The sequence below is a fragment of the Pristiophorus japonicus genome, chromosome 17 (assembly GCF_044704955.1).
Source record: "Pristiophorus japonicus isolate sPriJap1 chromosome 17, sPriJap1.hap1, whole genome shotgun sequence".
Lineage (NCBI taxonomy): Eukaryota > Metazoa > Chordata > Chondrichthyes > Pristiophoridae > Pristiophorus > Pristiophorus japonicus.
The window spans coordinates 24,920,785-24,939,676 of NC_091993.1; the positions used below are offsets into that span (position 1 = coordinate 24,920,785).

The window sequence follows — 18,892 nt, forward strand, 5'->3', positions numbered from 1 at the left end:
AATTAAGATAATATTCAGGTTGGAGTGTTACACACAGACTGCACTGTGTTATGTACAGAGTCATGCACAGGTTGGAGTTTTAATCTACTCTTTCCATAATGGCCTCAACTGCATCCTGTAGTACAGCAAGCCATGCTCTTACAACCTCCTTCCTCACTCTCTTAGTGAAAATTTTAAATCGATATCCCTCTAGTCACTGACTCCCCAAAGAGATAAAAAAAATAATCTTTCCTTGTTCAATCTGTCAAAACAATTCATAATTTTAAAGCTGCTTGAATCTCCTCGGTCTTCTCTGCTCCAGTGGCAATAGACTTAATCTCAAGTCTCTCCTTACAACCGTAGTTTCCCATCCCTGGCATCGCCCCACTGACTCTCCATTGCACGTTCTCTATGGTTGTAATGTCCCTTCTATAAAGTGGCTGCCAAAACTGCACACAGTACTAACCATTACCATGTACAAATTAATCATAATTTCTGCTTTTGTATTCTATGACCCTGTTTTAAAACCCCAAATGTTGTTTGATTGTTTGCACTCTTTCTAAATGCTGCCAATAACATTTCCTGATTCAGAACGAAACCAGGAACTCTCTACAACACACAGCCCAGTCTTGGAATGAGCACCATCAGGCAGGAGCTGCAGTTACGACTAGTAAGCAATAAAAAGAACATCAGTGCATGGCAAGTCAGTGATTACCTGGCCAGCTCGCTTGGGGCACCCACTCAACTTTTGCAATGAGATTTTACAGTGAGATTTTACAGTGAGATTATACAGTGTGATTTTGCTGTGAGATTTTGCTGTGTGCTTTTGCTGTGAGATTTTGCAGTGTGATTTTGCAGTGCTACAGCAGATCTAAGGGACAGAAAAGTACACGTATATATATGGTTACTCTGATATTACAAAATGTATGTGTTAAATGCAGGAGAATACACAGTCTAGAGTGTTTTACACTCAGGATAATGCTCAGACTGCAATGTGTTACATATAGAACGAGGAGGGTCATTGTTACGAGTAGGTTAAGACGTAGGTTGCTAGTTGCCGCACTGTTGTGGCCTGACATTGGTGGGTAGGCTCACTTGACGTTGATGTACTCCCCCTCTGTGTGAAACTGGTTCTCCAGTGTGAAGTTGAATGTGAAGTGCTCAACTCGCTCCTGATGGAATGTCTTCATTCTGGATTCATAATCTTCATTCTGAAAGTACTTGATCATGTCCGGGAACCACACAGTCAGTCCATAGTAGCTGAAAAAGAGCAGAGCCCAAATTGAATAGGGTTCAACACACAATTACAAAGTCCATTAATTCTTAGCTACTGGCCCAGCTCCAAGTGACATTGGCTGCACAATCAGTCCTCCATCTTCTATTTATAGAAAAGAAAGACGAAGAATGAATATTTGACATTTAAGGGATTCTAATAGCCATTGATCCCTTAAAATGGGACCTCCACACTCTTAACTAACTCGCTAGGCTAATGTAAGTCATGGCAGTCTGAGATCAATAGTTCACTCCCTCCACCACTGGTGCACTGTGGCTGCATTGTGTACCATTTGTTGGCACTGCAGCAACTCGCCATGGCTTCTTCGGCAGCACCTCCAAAACCTGCCTAGAAGGACAAGGGTAGCAGAGGCATGGGAGCACCATCATCTGCAAGTTCCCCTCCAAGTCACGCACCATCCTGACTTGGAAATATATCGGCCATTCCTTCATCGTCGCTGGGTCAAATTCCTGGAACTCCCTCCCTAACAGCACTGTTGGAGCACCTTCACCACAAGGACTACAGCGGTTCAAGAAGGCAGCTCACCACCACCTTCTCAAGGGCAATTAGGGATGGGCAATAAATGCTGGCCTTGCCAGTGACGTCCACATCCCGGAACTAATTAAAAAAAATAGTTATTCTACATATTAGTTAACCTGTGTTATTAATTTGTGAACATTATTGTGACAAAAGGTTATGTTTATTCTTCTGAAGTTTGAAAGTAGTGATTATCTTCAAGTATGGATTGTTTGGAGAGGATATTGTACTGGGAGCGTATCGGTTGCAAAACATACTCTCTGATAGCTGAATCTCCTCTCATCTTAGCCTCAAAACTTTCCTATCATCGATACTATGGTGAGTGCTCCACTGAACTCTCCTCTCATGTTTCTAAGCTCCAAATACATCATCCCACACTCTACCTCCTTCCTCTATCCTCGCTGAACTGAAATCAGAACTCATCACACCATCGCCCAACTTAGTTCCTTACCTGTCTGGCTTCCTGTCAGCCGTTGAGTATCTTCAAGACAGAGAGCGACAGACTTTTGGATGTTAAGCGAATCAAAGGATATAGGGATAGTGCAGGAAAGTGGAATTGAGGTCGAAGATCAGCCATGATCTCATTGAATGGCGGAGCAGGCTCAAGGGGCTGAATGGCCTATTTCGCTCCCATTTCTTATGTTCTTATGTTCCTGCCCTCCTACAATTTTCTGTTAAAAACCCCAGCTGGGTGTCACTTAATCATTGCTCGATTTATCTAATTTTCTTTCCTACCTGCTGGTGTTCTCCACTGTGGAACTCAGTTCTTCATCTGAAAAGGTTGGTGGAGGGAGTAACCAGGCAGCTTTTGTGACGGATTGGGAAGGGCAAAGGTTATCATCCTGAGACAGCTTCCTCTGGTGAACAAAACCAGTGAGGAGACAGCAATCGCAGGCTCAATTATCCGACTGCACTCGAAACCCAGGGACAGTGAAATTAATAGCATCAGACTCCATTATACAGTCCATTACCATTTCCTACACGATTTTACTCAAGAGGGTTCTCTTCAGGGCTTTGGGAAAATCAAACAGATAGTTAATTCACAAACCTTTCCATCGTTTTTCTGGGCACTTCTCTCCATTGTTTCTACCAATTACCGTTGTGTAATTTCTATGCTCTCGAAGGACTGGAAGGTTGTAAGAAGGTTTTATGTGATCTTTGTGCAAATATCATGTTTCTTTTTTTACTCGGAAGGCTGACAGGTTCATGCGCAGCCAGGGTAATGGATGAGAGTTCTCTCTGTCTGCCCTCTGCAAGGATCTACCTGAAATGAGTCCAGATCAATCTCAATCTGGTTCCTAACGGACTCATAACACAAACTGCCTCTAATTTGCCACAAGTGGCAAAATACCCGGAGAGGCATGAGAAATGGCAAAACATCACCCTGGTGAAGTAGGGAGCACTCCGCTGAGAGTGGGGACAATGGATGCATACCCGAGGGAATTTTACGCTGCATCTAACCGACACTGTACCTGACCCGAGAGACTTGATGCTAGAGTGTAGAGAAAGCTTTGCCTTGTATCTAATCCACGCTACACTTGAGCCATGAGTGCCTATTGGGACAGTCTAATGTCCTTTTACATGTAGCCATGCTGTGAGTGCCTGATGGCACAATGTAGAAGGAGCTCAACTCGAAATCTAATTGTAGGAAACCTGGCCCAAAAGTATTTGCAGAACAAAAACAGGCCCAACAGGTCCATGTCATTGTTTATGCTCCACACAAGCCTCCTCCCACCCCTCTTCATCTAACCCCATCAACATATCCTGCTATTCCTTTCTCCCTCATGTGCTTATCGAGCTTCCCTTTGAATGCATCTACTCTATTTGCCTCAACTACTCCATGTGGTAGTATGTTGCACATTCTAACCACACTCTGGGTAAAGAAGTTCCTCCTGAATTCCGTATTGGATTGATTAGTGACTATCTTATATTTATAATGCCCTAGTTCTGGTCTTGCACGCAAGTGGAAGTATCTTCTCTACGTCTACCCTATCAAGCACTTTCATTATAATGAAGGTCCCTATCAGGTCACCCCTCGGTCTTCTCCATAAGAACATAAGAAATAGGAGCAGGAGTCGGCCACCTGGCCCCTCGAGCCTGTTCCGCCATTCAATAAGATCATAGCTGATCTGATCTTGGCCTCAACTCCACTTTCCTGCCCGCTTCCCATAACCCTTGACTCCATTATCGTTCAGAAATCTGTCTATCTCCACCTTAAATATATTCAATGACACAGCCTCCTCAGCTCTCTGGGGTAGAGATTTCCAAAGATTCACAACCCTCTGCGAGAAGAAATTCTTCCTCATTTCCATTTTAAATGGGCGGCCCCTTATTTTGTAACTATGCCCCCTAGTTCTAGTTTCTCCCACAAGGGGAAACATCCTCTCTGCATCTACCCTGTCAAGCCCCCTCAGAATCTTATATGTTTCAATAAGATCACCTGTCAGCCTTCTAAATTCCAATAGGTATAGGCCCAACCTTTCTTCATATGACAACCCCTTCATCTCAGGAATCAATCTCGTGAACTTTCTCTGAACTGCCTCCAATGTAAGTAGATCCCTCCTTAAGTAAGGAGACCAAAACTGTATGCAGTACTCCAGGTGTGGCCTCACCAATACCCTGTACAGTTGTAGCAGGACTTCTCTGCTTTTATACTCCATTCCCCTTGCAATAAAGGCCAACATTCCATTTGCCTTCCTGATTACTTGCTGTACCTGCATACTAACTTTTTGTGGTTCATATACAACGACCCCCGGGTCCCTCTGTACTGCAACACTTTGTAATCTCTCTCCATTTAAATAATAATTAGCTTTTTTATTTTTCCTACCAAAGTGGATAACCTCACATTTTCCTACATTATACTCCATCTGCCAAATTTTTGCCTACTCACTTTGCCTATCTATATTCCTTTGCAGATTCTTTGCGACCTCTTCACAACTTGATTTCCCACCTATCTCTTTTCTAGATTGCATTTGATGCAGCTGAGTAGATGGAATTCTGGTTTCCTGCTGGCACAGAGTACCCAATACAGGATAGCGTTCAATTCCCCGTGCTAACATCTTTTTGCCTCATTGAGAAACTGTAATGTATGCACTTGTGAGTATGCTCACAGGTTTGTAGAGCTGTCCTTCCGTGGGCGCTGGAGGGACTGGAGTGCATCATCACCCCCGGCAACCAAATTTTAATTTGATTTTATATGTTTTAAAGTTTAATTTGTTTTATTGCTCGGTTTTAGTGTCCCCCTCCCCTTTTAGCCAGGGGGCACTTGTATAATTTGTGGTTTTAGTGCCCAAAAAAACCCACAAACCCCCGCCCCCCCCAAAAAAACAAAACAAAACAAAAAAGGGCACTTGAAAATTGTTTGGCGTGTCCCCCCCCCCCCCCCCCCCGCTTTTTTAATCAGGGGCGACTTGATTTAATTGTTTATTTTGTCTTCAACTAAAAGAGTTGTGGAGCTGTCCTTCCGTGAGGGGAGGGTGCATGAGGGACTGTAGTGCATTATCACCCCTGGCAACCAAATTTTAATTTTATGTTTTTTTGTCTTGTTCCATTGTATATTGTGCCGGTTTTAGTGCCCCTCCACCCCCCCTCACACCATTTTAGTCAGGGGACACCTGTATAATTTGTGTTTCTAGTGCCCTCAAAAAAAAACAAGGGGGCACTTGTTTGGAAGTGTTTGGAGTGCCCTCCCTCCCTTCCCTTTAATCAGGGAGCACTTGATTTAATGATTTTATTTGTTCACAACAAAATAGTTGTAGAGCTGTTGCGTTGGGAATGGCTTCGCCAGTCACGTGATGGTCACAAGACTCAATAAAACCCCAGACAGTTGGGTCTAGGTCATCCACGATGAGGTATGCAGTTGTGAGCCTGGTGGATGAGCTGGTAACGTGTAGTATGATTGTTAAACCTTTGTTAATAAACCAACTAGTTCTGAATAGCAATATGTTGCTATGAATTCTTAAGCAAAGAACCCATGAAGCAAATACATGACAGAACCAAATTCACAAAAATGAATGGCAGAATCATTCCTCACAGTAGATATTGTCTCTGATCAGCACTAACCTGAAGGACAAGGTGAACCAAACCACAGCCAGGAACAGAGTCGTCATCCTGTACTTGGGTAAAAAACAAAGCAATATGTTCTGCCAAACCTGAAAAACAGACAGAAGTCCAAGATGTCAGAGAACTCCTGATGGATATTCGCCTTCAGTGCTGTCCCATAACCTCTACATCATACCTCAATCAGCGAGGAAAGAAGAAAGTATACACTGGCCCCGATATTGGTGGCCTTACTGCCGACGAGCTTTGCTGCCGGTCTCCCCTCTTTGCCAGTTTCCACTTGGGCTGGAGCGGGCAGGAGGGGAGTACCGCCGGGAACCGCCCGCTGGCGGCTGCTGGCGGCCAAGTAGCGTAAGTGACCTCCCACCCGCCGAGCTGCCAGATTGGTGCAGGCGGGAGTCAGCAGGGGGAAGGACTGCTACGTGGAGGCAGGCCCAACTCCGACGATTGAAAGTATTTTTAGAACATTTTTTACAACGACTTACCTGGATGGGCTCCCCTGAAGGTGTTCCAGTGGGTTTTTTTTTTTGTAATGATTTTAAATTTCCAGTCTTCCATCCTCCTTGGGCCCGACTCCATCCTCGGTGGCGCTTGGGCGGCAACCGCATTTACCGCCAAGATTGAGAGCTCCCGCCCGCTGCTGCCCAGATTGACGGCGTAAGCATGTATTTTGCCGCCGGGCAGTAATGCCACCTCTTTTAGAGGAATCTTCCTGGCAAAGTACCGCTCGGTCTCTCGGCAGCCATCGGCGGTCCTTTGGGCAGCACTTGGGCGGGCCTTGGCTTCGACCGAGTTCAAGCCCATTGCCTTACGTAAGTTCATAAGAACATAAGAATTAGGAACAGGAGTAGGCCATCTAGCCCCTCGAGCCTGCTCCGCCATTCAACAAGATCATGGCTGATCTGGCCGTGGACACAGCTCCACTTACCCGCCCGCTCCCCATAACCCTTAATTCCCTTATTGGTTAAAAATCTATCTAACTGTGATTTGAATACATTCAATGAGCTAGCCTCAACTGCTTCCTTGGGCAGAGAATTCCACAGATTCACAACCCTCTGGGAGAAGAAATTCCTTCTCAACTTGGTTTTAAATTGGCTCCCCCGTATTTTGAGGCTGTGCCCCCTAGTTCTAGTCTCCCCGACCAGTGGAAGCAACCTCTCTGCCTCTATCTTGTCTATCCCATTCATTATTTTAAATGTTTCTATAAGATCACCCCTCATCCTTCTGAACTCCAACGAGTAAAGACCCAGTCTACTCAATCTATCATCATAAGGTAACCCCCTCATCTCAGGTATCAGCCTTGTGAATCGTCTCTGTACCCCCTCCAAAGCTAGTATATCCTTCCTTAAGTAAGGTGACCAAAACTGCACACAGTACTCCAGGTGCGGCCTCACCAATAACCTGTACAGTTGCAGCAGGATCTCCCTGCTTTTGTACTCCATCCCTCTCGCAATGAAGGCCAACATTCCATTCGCCTTCCTGATTACCTGCTGCACCTGCAAATTAACTTTTTGGGATTCATGTACAAGAACCCCCAGGTCCCTCTGCACCGCAGCATGTTGTAATGTCTCCCCATTCAAATAATATTCCCTTTGACTGTTTTTATTTCCAAGGTGGATGACCTCATATTTTCTGACATGTATTCCATCTGCCAAACCTTAGCCCATTCGCTTAACCTATCTAAATCTCTTTGCAGCCTCTCTGTGTCCTCTACACAACCCGCTTTCCCACTAATCTTTGTGTTATCTGCAAATTTTGTAACACTACACTCTGTCCCCTCTTCCAGGTCATCTATGTATATTGTAAACAGTTGTGGTCCCAGCACCGATCCCTGTGGCACTGATTTCCAACCCGAAAAGGACCCATTTATCCCGACTCTCTGCTCTCTGTTAGCCAGCCAATTCTCGATCCATGCTAATACATTTCCTCTGCATATCCTTATCTTCTGCAGTAACATTTTGTGTGGCACCTTATCGAATGCCTTTTGGAAATCTAAATACACCACATCCATCGGTACACCTCTATCCACCATGCTCGTTATATCCTCAAAGCATTCCAGTAAATTAGTTAAACATGATTTCTCCTTCATGAATCCATGTTGCGTCTGCTTGATTGCACTATTCCTATCTAGATGTCCGCTATTTCTTCCTTAATGATAGCTTCAAGCATTTTCCCCACTACAGATGTTAAACTAACCGGCCTATAGTTACCTGCCTTTTGTCTGCCCCCTTTTTTAAACAGAGGCATTACATTAGCTACTTTCCAATCCGATGGTACCTCCCCAGAGTCCAGAGAGTTTTGGTAGATTATAACGAATGCATCTGCTATAACTTCCGCCATCTCTTTTACTACCCTGGGATGCATTTCATCAGAACCAGGGGACTTGTCTACCTTGAGATCCATTAGCCTGTCCAGCACTACCCCCCTAGGTGATAGCGATTGTCTCAAGGTCCTCCCTTCCCACATTCCCATGACCAGCAATTTTTGGCATAGTTTTTGTGTCTTCCACTGTGAAGACCGAAGCAAAATAATTGTTTAAGGTCTCAGCCATTTCCACATTTCCCATTCTTAAATCCCCCTTCTCATCTTCTAAGGGACCAACATTTACTTTAGTCACTCTTTTCCGTTTTATATATCGGTAAAAGCTTTAACTATCTGTTTTTATGTTATGCGCAAGTTTACTTTCGTAATCTATCTTTCCTTTCTTTATTGCTTTCTTAGTCATTCTTTGCTGTCGTTTAAAATTTTCCCAATCTTCCAATTTCCCACTAACCTTGGCCACCTTATTGTTTTTAATTTGATACTCTCCTTTATTTCCTTGGTTATCCATGGCTGGTTATGCCTTCTCTTACCGCCCTTCTTTTTCACTGGAATATATTTTTGTTGAGCACTATCAACGAGCTCCTTAAAAGTCCTCCACTGTTCCTCAATTGTGCCACCATTTAGTCTGTGTTCACAGTCTACTTTAGCCAACTCTGCCCTCATCCCACTGTAGTCCCCTTTGTTTAAGCATAGTATGCTCGTTTGAGACACTACTTCCTCACCCTCAATCTGTATTACAAATTCAACCATACTGTGATCACTCATTCCGAGAGGATCTTTTACTTGGAGATCGTTTACTATTCCTGTCTCATTACACAGGACCAGATCTAAGATAGCTTGCTCCCTTGTAGGTTCTGTAACATACTGTTCTAAGAAACAATCTCGTATGCATTCTATGAATTCCTACTCCAGGCTACCCCGTGCGATTTGATTTGACCAATCGATATGTAGGTTAAAATCCCCCATGATTACTGCCGTTCCTTTTTCACATGCCTCCATTATTCCCTTGATTATTGTCCGCCCCACCGTGAAGTTATTATTTGGGGGCCTATAAACTACGCGCACCAGTGACTTTTTCCCCATACGATCTCTAATCTCTACCCACAATGATTCAACATTTTGTTAATTAGAGCCAATATCGTCTCTCACATCTGCCCTATCATCCTTTATTAACAGAGCTACCCCACCTCCTTTCCCTTCTTGTCTATCTTTCCGAATTGTCAGATACCTCTGTATGTTTAATTCCCAGTCTTGGCCACCCTGCAACCACGTTTCTTTAATGGCCACCAAATCATTGCCATTTGTAATGATTTGTGCCATCAACTCATTTACTTTATTTCGAATGCTGCGAGCGTTTAGGTAGAGTGTTTTAATACTAGTTTTTAAACCATAATTTTTAGTTTTGACCCCTCCTGCAGGCCCTTTATATTCATACATATTGTCCCTTCCTATCACCTTGTGGCTTACACTTACCCCATTGCTACTCTGCTTTGTTGCCTCCTGCCTTTTGCATTCTTTCTTGGGGTCCTGTTCATCTGAGCTCTCACCCACTCTAACTAGCTCAGAGCCGACTCCTGGGTTCCGAATACTTCTCGCATTGAGGGACCGAGCTTTCAGGCTTGCCTTTTGATTACACTTTGACCCTTTAGAATTTTGCTGTACAGTGGCCCTTTTTGTTTTTTGCCTTGGGTTTCTCTGCCTTCCACTTTTACTCATCTCCTTTCTGTCTTTTGCTTCTGTCTCCATTTTGTTTCCCTCTGTCTCCCAGCATTGGTTCCCATCCCCCTGCCGTATGAGTTTAACTCCTCCCCAACAGCACTAGCAAACACTCCCCCCTAGTACATTGGTTCCGGTCCTGCCTAGGTGCAGACCGTCCGGTTTGTACTGGTCCCACCTCCTCCAGAACCGGTTCCAATGCCCCAGGAATTTGAATCCCTCCCTGCTGCACCACTGCTCAAGACACGTATTCATCTGAGCTATCCTGCGATTCCTACTCTGACTCGCACGTGGCACTGGTAGCAATCCCGAGATTACTACTTTTGAGGTCCTACTTTTTAATTTAGCTCCTAGCTCCTTAAATTCATCTCGTAGGATCTCATCCCGTTTTTTACCTATATCATTGGTAACAATGTGCATCACGACAACTGGCTGTTCACCCTCCCTTTTCAGAATATCCTGCACCCACTCCAAGACATCCTTGACCCTTGCACCAGGGAGGCAACATATCATCCTGGAGTCTCGGTTGCGGCTGCAGAAACGCCTATCTATTCCCCTTACAATTGAATCCCCTATCACTATCGCTCTCCCACTCTTTTTCCTGCCCTCCTGTGCAGCAGAGTCAGCCACGGTGCCATGAACATGGCTGCTGCTGCCCTCCCCTGATGAGTCATCCCCCTCAACAGTACTCAAAGCGGTGTATCTGTTTTGCAGGGGGATGACCGCAGGGGACCCCAGCTCTTCCTGCTGGTCTTCCATTCCCTATTTGGCTGTGGACCTTTCACCTGCGGTAAGATCAACTCGCTACACGTGCTACTCACATCATTCTCAGCATCGTTGATGCTCCAGAGTGAATCCACCCTCAGCTCCAACTCCGCAACGTGGTCCGTCAGGAGCTGGAGGTGGATACACTTCCTGCACACGTAGTCGTCAGGGACACGGGAAGTGTCCCTGGGTTCCCACATGGTGCAGGAGGAGCATATCACGTGACCGAGCTCTCCTGCCATGACTTAACCCTTAGATACACTTAATTTGGCGACAACACTGTTAACAGGTTACTTACTGATATAAAAAAGAAAAAGAAAAGCTACTCACCAATCACCAGCCATTCACTTACTCCTTTGGCTGTGACGTCACCTTTTGATTTCTTTCTACTTCTTTTTTGCTTTTTCTCACGGCTGGAGCTGCACAAGCTTGGCCTTTTGTAGGCCTCACCAACGCCACGAACTCCCGCCTCCGACTGCCGCCACCTCTCGCAGCCGCTGGGCCTTTTGTAGGCCTCACCAACGCCACGAACTTCCGCCTCCTATCTGCCGCCGCCTCTCGCAGCTGCTGGGCCTTTTGTAGGCCTCACCCCGCACCCCGAGCTCCCGCCTCCGATCTTGCCAAGCCTTCATTGCGTGACAGTCTCAGACACTGAGGTGCCTTTTATGCAAGCGAGCCCCAGGTGGGCAGAGGAAATGCTTCAAGGACACCCTCAAAGCCTCCTTGATAAAGTACAACATCCCCACTGACACCTGGGAGTCCCTGGCCCAAGATCGCCCTAAGTGGAGGAAGTCCATCCGGGAGAGCGCTGAGCACTTCGAGTTTTGTCGCCGAGAAAATGAAGAAAACAAGTGCAGGCAGCGGAAGGAGAGTGCGGCAAACCAGACGCCCGACCCACCCTTTCCTCTAACCACTGTCTGTCCCACCTGTGACAGACTGTAATTCCCGTATTAGACTGTTCATTCACCTGAGAACTCATTTTTGGAGTGGAAGCAAGTCTTCCTCGATTTCGAGGGACTGCCTATGATGATGATGTTAAAGACTGGGAGGGGCCGAAATTTGTCTTGTGTATTAGCGTAAAATGAGCAATAGCGTATCGGCCATCCGTTACACGCCCCATCTAATATTCGGTCCTGTAGACCCCAGTAGAACTTAATATCAGGTAGAAGGCAGTGTTTCCTTGAATTCTTTTTGGGTGCCGGTCCCTTCAAATTCCTGCACATGCGCAGTTTGTTCTACTGAAGAGCTGGTGCGCCGGCTGCATGGGAGCTCGAGATAGCTGCCTGCCCACGCTTCTTAACGGGAACATTGGCAGGGAGTATAATGGGTGGCCCATGCAAGACCGCCAGTTTAGCTCTGCCAACCCAGAGGAACATCCGCACCCTGGGTCTTTGGAGGATGGCCCAAGAGTGTCACTTCCTACTTCCTACACTTCCGCTCACCCATCACCCCTGTGCTCGCTGACCTACATTGGCTCCCGGTTAAGCAACGTCTCAATTTCAAAATTCTCATCTTTGTTTTCAAATCCCTCCATGGCCTCACCCCTCCCTATCTCTGTAATCTCCTCCAGCCACACAACACCCCCGCCTGCCCCCCCCCCCACCCCGAGATATCTGTGCTCCTCTAATTCTGCCCACTTGAGCATCCCTGATTATAATCACTCAACCATTGGTGGCCGTGCCTTCTGTTGCCTGGGCCCTAAGCTCTGGAACTCCCTCCCTAAACCTCTCTGCCTCTCTACCTCTGTTTCCTCCTTCAAGATGCTCCTTAAAACCCACCTCTTTGACCAAGCTTTTTGTCACCTGTGCCAATTTCTACTTATGCGGTTCGGTGTCAATATTTTTTTTAATCTCATAATACTCCTGTGAAGCGCCTTGGGACGTTTCACTACATTAAAGGCACTATATAAATACAAGTTGTTGTTGTTGTTTTAATCACTCCACCGGTCTCAGTAAGAACCGGGGACGGAAAGGAAGAGCAAATGCAGGTTGGCTGTGATAAATTGGCCAGTGCCAATGCACAGTGTAACTGCGTGATGATATGATCAACTAGCAACATCGCAATGCACAAAACATATTTGGGATAGGGCATATACTTGGTCGTGTGACATCATGATATCATCAAGGGCGGTAGCCGGGAGCCGGTTGGCGGAGGGGTGGGGGGCGGTCATGTACATCGCGCTGCGGTTCGTGCAATGCTTCTGGTGGGGGCAGTTAGGTACTAAGACCAAAGGTCTCCCTGGCCACCAGTCTAGCACTTTTAGCCGTGTTTGACCACCGGGTGTGGGTGCCAGTTGGGCTACAAGGTCTGGCTGGAGAAAAATTAAAAAGTAGATTAGTAACCAATAGTAACACTCCACTCAGTGACTGAACCTACTCAGTATGGCTCAGATCATCTGGGTTCAAATAAAACTGGGAAAAAAACCATATTACACAAGGGTATGAAGAGATCTAGATCAATGGTTAAATGGAGTTGAGCTACAGATCAGCCATGATCTAATTGAATGGGGGTACAAGCTCAAGGGGCTGAATGGCCTCCTCCTGTTACAATGTCCATTTTATTTTATTCAGCACCATATTCTAATTTGCTGGTCAACTTGATCCCGGACAGGATCTTTCCAAAAGATCGATAGTATTATATCAATTAAGATACTTCTTGTCAGCCATGGCTCTGTGGGTAGCACACTTGCTCTGAGTCAGAAGGTTGTGGGTTCAAGTCCCACTCCAGGGACTTGAGCAGATAATCAAGGTTAGCACTGCAGTGCAGTACTGAGTAAATACAGCACCGTCAGAGGTCTTACTAATGAGAGGTTAAACTGAAGCCTTGTCTGCTGTCTCAGGTGGCATTATTTAAAAGAAAAGCGGGGGAGTTCTCCCCTAGTGGCCTGGGGCCAATATTTACCCATCAAACCAAAATCAGTAAAACAGATTATCTGGTCGTTAGCACATTGCTGTTTGTGGGATCTTCCTGTGCACAATTTTGGCTGCCGTGTTTCCTACATTACTACACATCAAAAAGTACTTAATTGGCTGTGAAGCACTTTGGGAGGTCCTGAGGTTATAAAAGGCGCTTTATAAATGCAAGTATTTCTTTCACATAGAAATAAAACACTTCACGAATAATGAATTATTTTTCAACATGCAGCAGCTGACATTGTATCGGTAAATGGTGCTGTGTTTCAGTGTGAGCAAACTCTCGCAGACAGCAATGAGGCGAGGTCGTCTCTCCTTGACACATGTGCCTAATGATGGCACGATTCACAGGGAAATAAGTCACGATGCTGATTCGCTTTCATGATCACCGCAAAGCGCAATAACTTGCCTCTTTAAAATTTAAGGTTAAATTCAGTCACTGGGAAACAGACCGGGTTGACCAGACATTCCTCTCACTTGCCCCCGAGTAATAGGTTAGTGAGAAGGCTCGTTGTATCTCGGTAACGTTTGATTAATACAGACCTGCTTCACCACGGTCATAATCCTGACCAACCAACGCTGGAACCACGTTCCAGTTGAGCTCTGAATCTCGATGAATTCATCCATTTGTATTGGAGTTTTTATATGGGAAACCTGCAAAACATAAATTGCACAGGATTACAGTGGATATACGGCACAGAAACAGGCCATTCGGCCCAACCTGTCCACGCCGGCGTTTATGCTCCACTCGAGCCTCCTCCCATCTTTCCTCATCTAAATCAGCATAACCCTCTATTCCCTTCTCCCTCATATGCTTATCTCATCATCATCATCATAGGCGGTCCCTCGAAGTGAGGATGACTTGCTTCCATGCCAAAACAAGGATGAGTTCACATGTGTTTCAATGAAGGTCCTAATATTCCAGGTCCCAAACTACATGTTCAAGAGTGGAAGATGCCTATGCGTGGATTTTTTTAACGTGGGGTGGCCATTGCACACCAGCCACCACACGGGCTTGACAGAGCTTGGTCTTGGTCCAGTGGCAAGGGTTAACCAAGATGACTGGAGACCTGCTCTGCTGCACGGACCTAGTGCGCACACATATCGCAGTGTGGGCTGGCCCGTGCTGCCCCTGGGCCCTTGCCTCATGCCTCTCCTGGGCCCCGATCACGTCCCTCTACAATCTCTCGGAGCTCCTTCGCCCCGACCTCGCCGCTCCTGCTGTATCTAGCCTCCCCTTAAATGCATCTATACTATTCGCTTCAACTTCAACCACTCCCTGTGGGAGCGAGTTCCACATTCTCACCACTCTTTGGGTAAAGAAGTTTCTTCTAAATTTCCTATTGGATTTCTTGGTGACTATTAAGGTTTTTATTTAGTTATTGCTGCTAATATTCTCTCCTCCCCCCTCCCATTTCACCTGCTCTCAGTTGAAACGAGGTGATATTAGTCAGGTTTATACTGACTGTTCTTTACCTGAGGAAGTTTTGATTCTCTGCCCTGACTGTTAGTGGAGGAAGAAAGAGGGAGAAAAGGGGTAGAGTGAGGGTGTAAGAGAAAAATGGGAGATAGAGAAAGAGAGCGGGAAGGGAGTGCGGGTGGAAGCAGAAAGAGAGAGATGGAGAGGGTAAATTGTGGAAGGCGAGAGAGAGGAAGAAAGAAGAGATAGGGCTTCGAGTCAGGAAGAAGGAGAAAGAGCGATAGAAAGGGGTAATAGAGGCAGAGAAAGAAGCGAGAGAGAAAGGGAGTTGGGGAGGAGAGATGGATTTGATAGAGAAGGCAGATAGAGAGGTAGAGGGGAAAAGAGGGAGGGAGAGAGATGGGAGGCAGTGATGGACAGAATGAAGGGCAGAGAAAGGGAAGGTTTGGGAGATAGTGAGCGAGAGAGATCAGAAGGCAAATCATCCTAAGCCATTCCTGTACACGGGCTGGCAGAGACTTGGACCTTCGACCTCTGACCCTCAGGAGAATAGTAACTGGTATGGGGGAAGAGTTCAAAGTCAGGAGAAAGAAGATTACTGCAAAAAAAATGAAGCAGGCAGTCAAAGCAATTCACCATCTTCAATTATCCACTTATTGAGTGTGCTTTCCGCTCACCGTGAAGACAGCTTCCGGGTGCCCTTTGGCCCTCATGTTCGTGTCGTAAATCTGCTTTAGAACCATCCAGGCTTCATCATGCTTCCCGATCTATTGAACGTAAATTTAAAAAATAATGTCTTTAGAATTTTGAATGATCATTAATTCTAAGAGGAGTAAAGCCAATTTTCTTCTCTTGTCTCTTGTTGTTGACATCCGCTCGTGCCAGCCTCGCAGCACGCAGGGCAATTTCCCCCCCCCCCCCCCCCCCCACTGGGTGAGGGGGTCACTGTGTACGCCGATTACATCATCGCGGGTTGCGCGGTGGCCCAGGGCGCTAACAGAGGGGCGCAGTGCTGCCGTGGCAGCTCCTCCACAAATTGCCGGGCAATTTCCCGGGAGCCAGAAGCGCCCCCGCCTCCCCCCCCCCCACCCCCCAATCTCTTCCGTCCCGTTGACACCCCCCGGAGGTGCTAACGGGCCTCTGAAAAAATGGGCAATTTCGCCCCTCCCTTTTATCTGGTGCTGAAATTGCCCCCCTCCCTAAGCTTCATTACCATCCCTTAGAGGCGGAAATGGAGCGGATAGGCCTCACTGACCAGGGGCAGATGGGTGCGCCGACCGGTCCTAAATTGCCCCCAGGCCGGGAGCGGCGGGAACGGGTTTCCACGCCGCCCATGCCGCCGCCCGTCAGGCACGCGCCAACCCATCTGCCGACCGGCGATGACCCCCTTTCTGCCTCCCCGCGCTAAATTGCTCCGTGGGAAATTGCCCCATGAGCGACGCCTCCAGTCGGTGCCACTGGCAGCTTTCCCCTGTGAGAAGGTGCGTGTGGCCGGGCGCTGCGTCCGCCGTTAAAGCTGCCGCAGTAGCCATCTAACTTTAATTGTCGGCCGACTGCCAGGTCAGCCCAACAACGGTGGCCACAGGTTCAGCCAGGACACCAACAGGCAGCCCACACCCCTCCTTGGGTACCGGGCCGCTGGCCTGGCCGAAACCCCCACTGGTGGCCCAGTGGGCCTAACGAAACCCCATGCAGAGTCCACAGCGGCCTGCCCCTTTAAATGAAGGAAAGGGACGGCTGTGACATGTCAGCGCGGCGCTGATGATGCAGAGCGACAGCCGCTCCGCTCCAACGGCACTTCCGCCCCTCAACACCGCCCCGACCGGAAATAAACACCAAAGAGGTGAATAGCGGTCCAATCTCAGGGCGGAGACAGACCTAAGGAATCGGTGAGTGCGCTTACTTTCTGGTCGGGGTGGGGGTGGGGGGGAATTTCAGCCCCTCTGGATCCACTCTATGAAAACCTTTCAGAATTTTAAAGACCTCTATTAGGTCACCCCTCAGCGTTCCCTTTTCAAGAGAAAGGAGACCCAGTCTGTACACCTTTTCTGATAGGTATAACCTCGCAGTTCTGGTATCATCCTTGTAAATCTTTTAGTCACCCTCTATATCCTTTAAATAATATGCCGACCAGAACTGCACACAGTACTCCAAGTGTGGCCTCACCAAACATTTCAATAAATTAGGAAACTCTTCTTTAGCCGTAAGTTAAATATATTTTAATGGACAATATGTAATAGCTCGGCCCTGAGAGAATAAATAAAGCATTTCCAAGAATCAGTCACAGCCATAGTGGGTTAGATTGCATTTCCTGCACACTAACATACCAGGAACAACGTGTACTTTGCTGATTGACTCACCTCCAGTAAGTAGCGTGGGCTTTCCGGCATGAATACAAGACCGATTAGGGAAGAGAGACAAGGCAGAGCACACACGACGACAAATAGGCGCCAGCTGTGGAATTGAAAGGACGTGCCCATGCTGAAACCCCAGCCTGCAACAGACAGAAAGACAAGGGTTGTGTAAAACAAGACTGCCACCTGTGCCAAATATAAGCAAAGAAAAAGAGCGGCCAGCAGTCTTTGATCCTCCAACTCTAACCACGATAATCCATTGGCGCAATTTGCCTTCTCACATCAGAACAAAGAAAATAGGAGCAGGCGCAGGCCATTCGGCCCCTCGAGCTGGTTGCGCCATTCCATCATCATAGGTGGTCCCTCGAACAAGGATGACTTGCTTCTACACCAAAAGGGATGAGTTCACAAATGTTTCAATGAAGGACCCGATATTCCAGTCCTGAACTCCAGGGGTGGAAGATGTTTAGGCGTGGATTTTTTTAACGTGTGGTGACCGTTGCACATCAGTAAGATCATAGCTCTTCTTCTGCCTCAAGGTCCGCCAGTTTTCTCAGCCCTCCCTCTCCTGGGGGTGTTGGCTCCTACTGGGACACAGCTCCAGCAGACCCAGGAGCAGATTAACCGTGGGGCAGATTAACCGCGGGGCAGATGGTTAAGAACATAGGCCCACCAAATAAACGTAGGAAAAAAATATAAGGCCTCCCAAATAGGCTGAATAGAATAGACAATGAGAGGAAAAACAAGACTGAGGAAAATAGATTCACTTGTTTATACCTATATACAGAAGTACCTATATACGTAAATGTACCTTTATACAGAACAGAATATGTACGAGCCTGTTTTATTTCATGTTAGTGAGAGAAATTTATAGGAATATAGTATTGCAATGTTACCAGAATCAGAATATATACCTACTTGATACAGAATATATGCTTTCATTGTTGAATATACTGGCCTATGTTTTCATACTCAGAATCAGAATCATATACGCAATGTAATGAACACGAACAAACATAACTATCGGCCCATGTGGATCAGTTTGCCCCAGGCCCAGCAGGCCCTTAATCCAGCCCTGAGCAGACCTTGCTCATGTAACAGTTCTTCATGTGTGAGCCTGGACAGTGCGTGAATTCTGTCTGGAATGGGACACCTCAGCAGTTCTCAGTTCCAGACAATGATCAGAAGCTGGAAACCAGAAAAACTGAGGCCAACAGGAAGCATGCCAATCACCGTAATACAGTTCTAAGCTAAAATGTCAAAGTCCAGCGTGTTGGTGCCACAAGGCTCATTGAGCAGCCGGGAATGGTTTTGTGCCATCAGTTACCCATGCCGAATTCATCTTTCAGCAATGTTGTGGGTGGGAAATTCAAGCTCTTCCCCAGGAAGGACAGGAAGTCTGAAGGGCGGGGGGTGGGGGCATCCACCTTGGCCAGCTCTTGCGCCCCTTCCTGGCGCCTGCTTCGAGGAGAGCCGACGGCAGATGCCAGGAGCGGGTCGCTCTCTCTTGACTCTGGATAGTACGCGGCACAGAAAGAGGGTTGCGGAGAAAATA

General features: G+C 46.9%; 1 protein-coding gene across 3 annotated transcripts in view; it reads right to left on the minus strand.

Annotated features, from left to right (window-relative positions):
* LOC139228144 (synaptic vesicle glycoprotein 2B-like) overlaps positions 1–18,892 on the minus strand; it is a 63,695-nt gene that overhangs the window by 13,438 nt on the left and 31,365 nt on the right. For 2 of the 3 annotated variants that reach the window (XM_070859335.1, XM_070859334.1), the window contains exons 4-8: positions 17,344–17,477; positions 15,661–15,750; positions 14,107–14,217; positions 5,852–5,940; positions 1,075–1,239 (exon numbers count right to left, since the gene is read on the minus strand). In XM_070859335.1, coding sequence (XP_070715436.1) covers positions 1,075–1,239; positions 5,852–5,940; positions 14,107–14,217; positions 15,661–15,750; positions 17,344–17,477 — 589 coding nt within the window. Of the gene's footprint in view, positions 1–1,074; positions 1,240–5,851; positions 5,941–11,174; positions 11,193–14,106; positions 14,218–15,660; positions 15,751–17,343; positions 17,478–18,892 lie in introns of all 3 variants that reach the window. The other variant, XM_070859333.1, reaches the window with a different exon arrangement.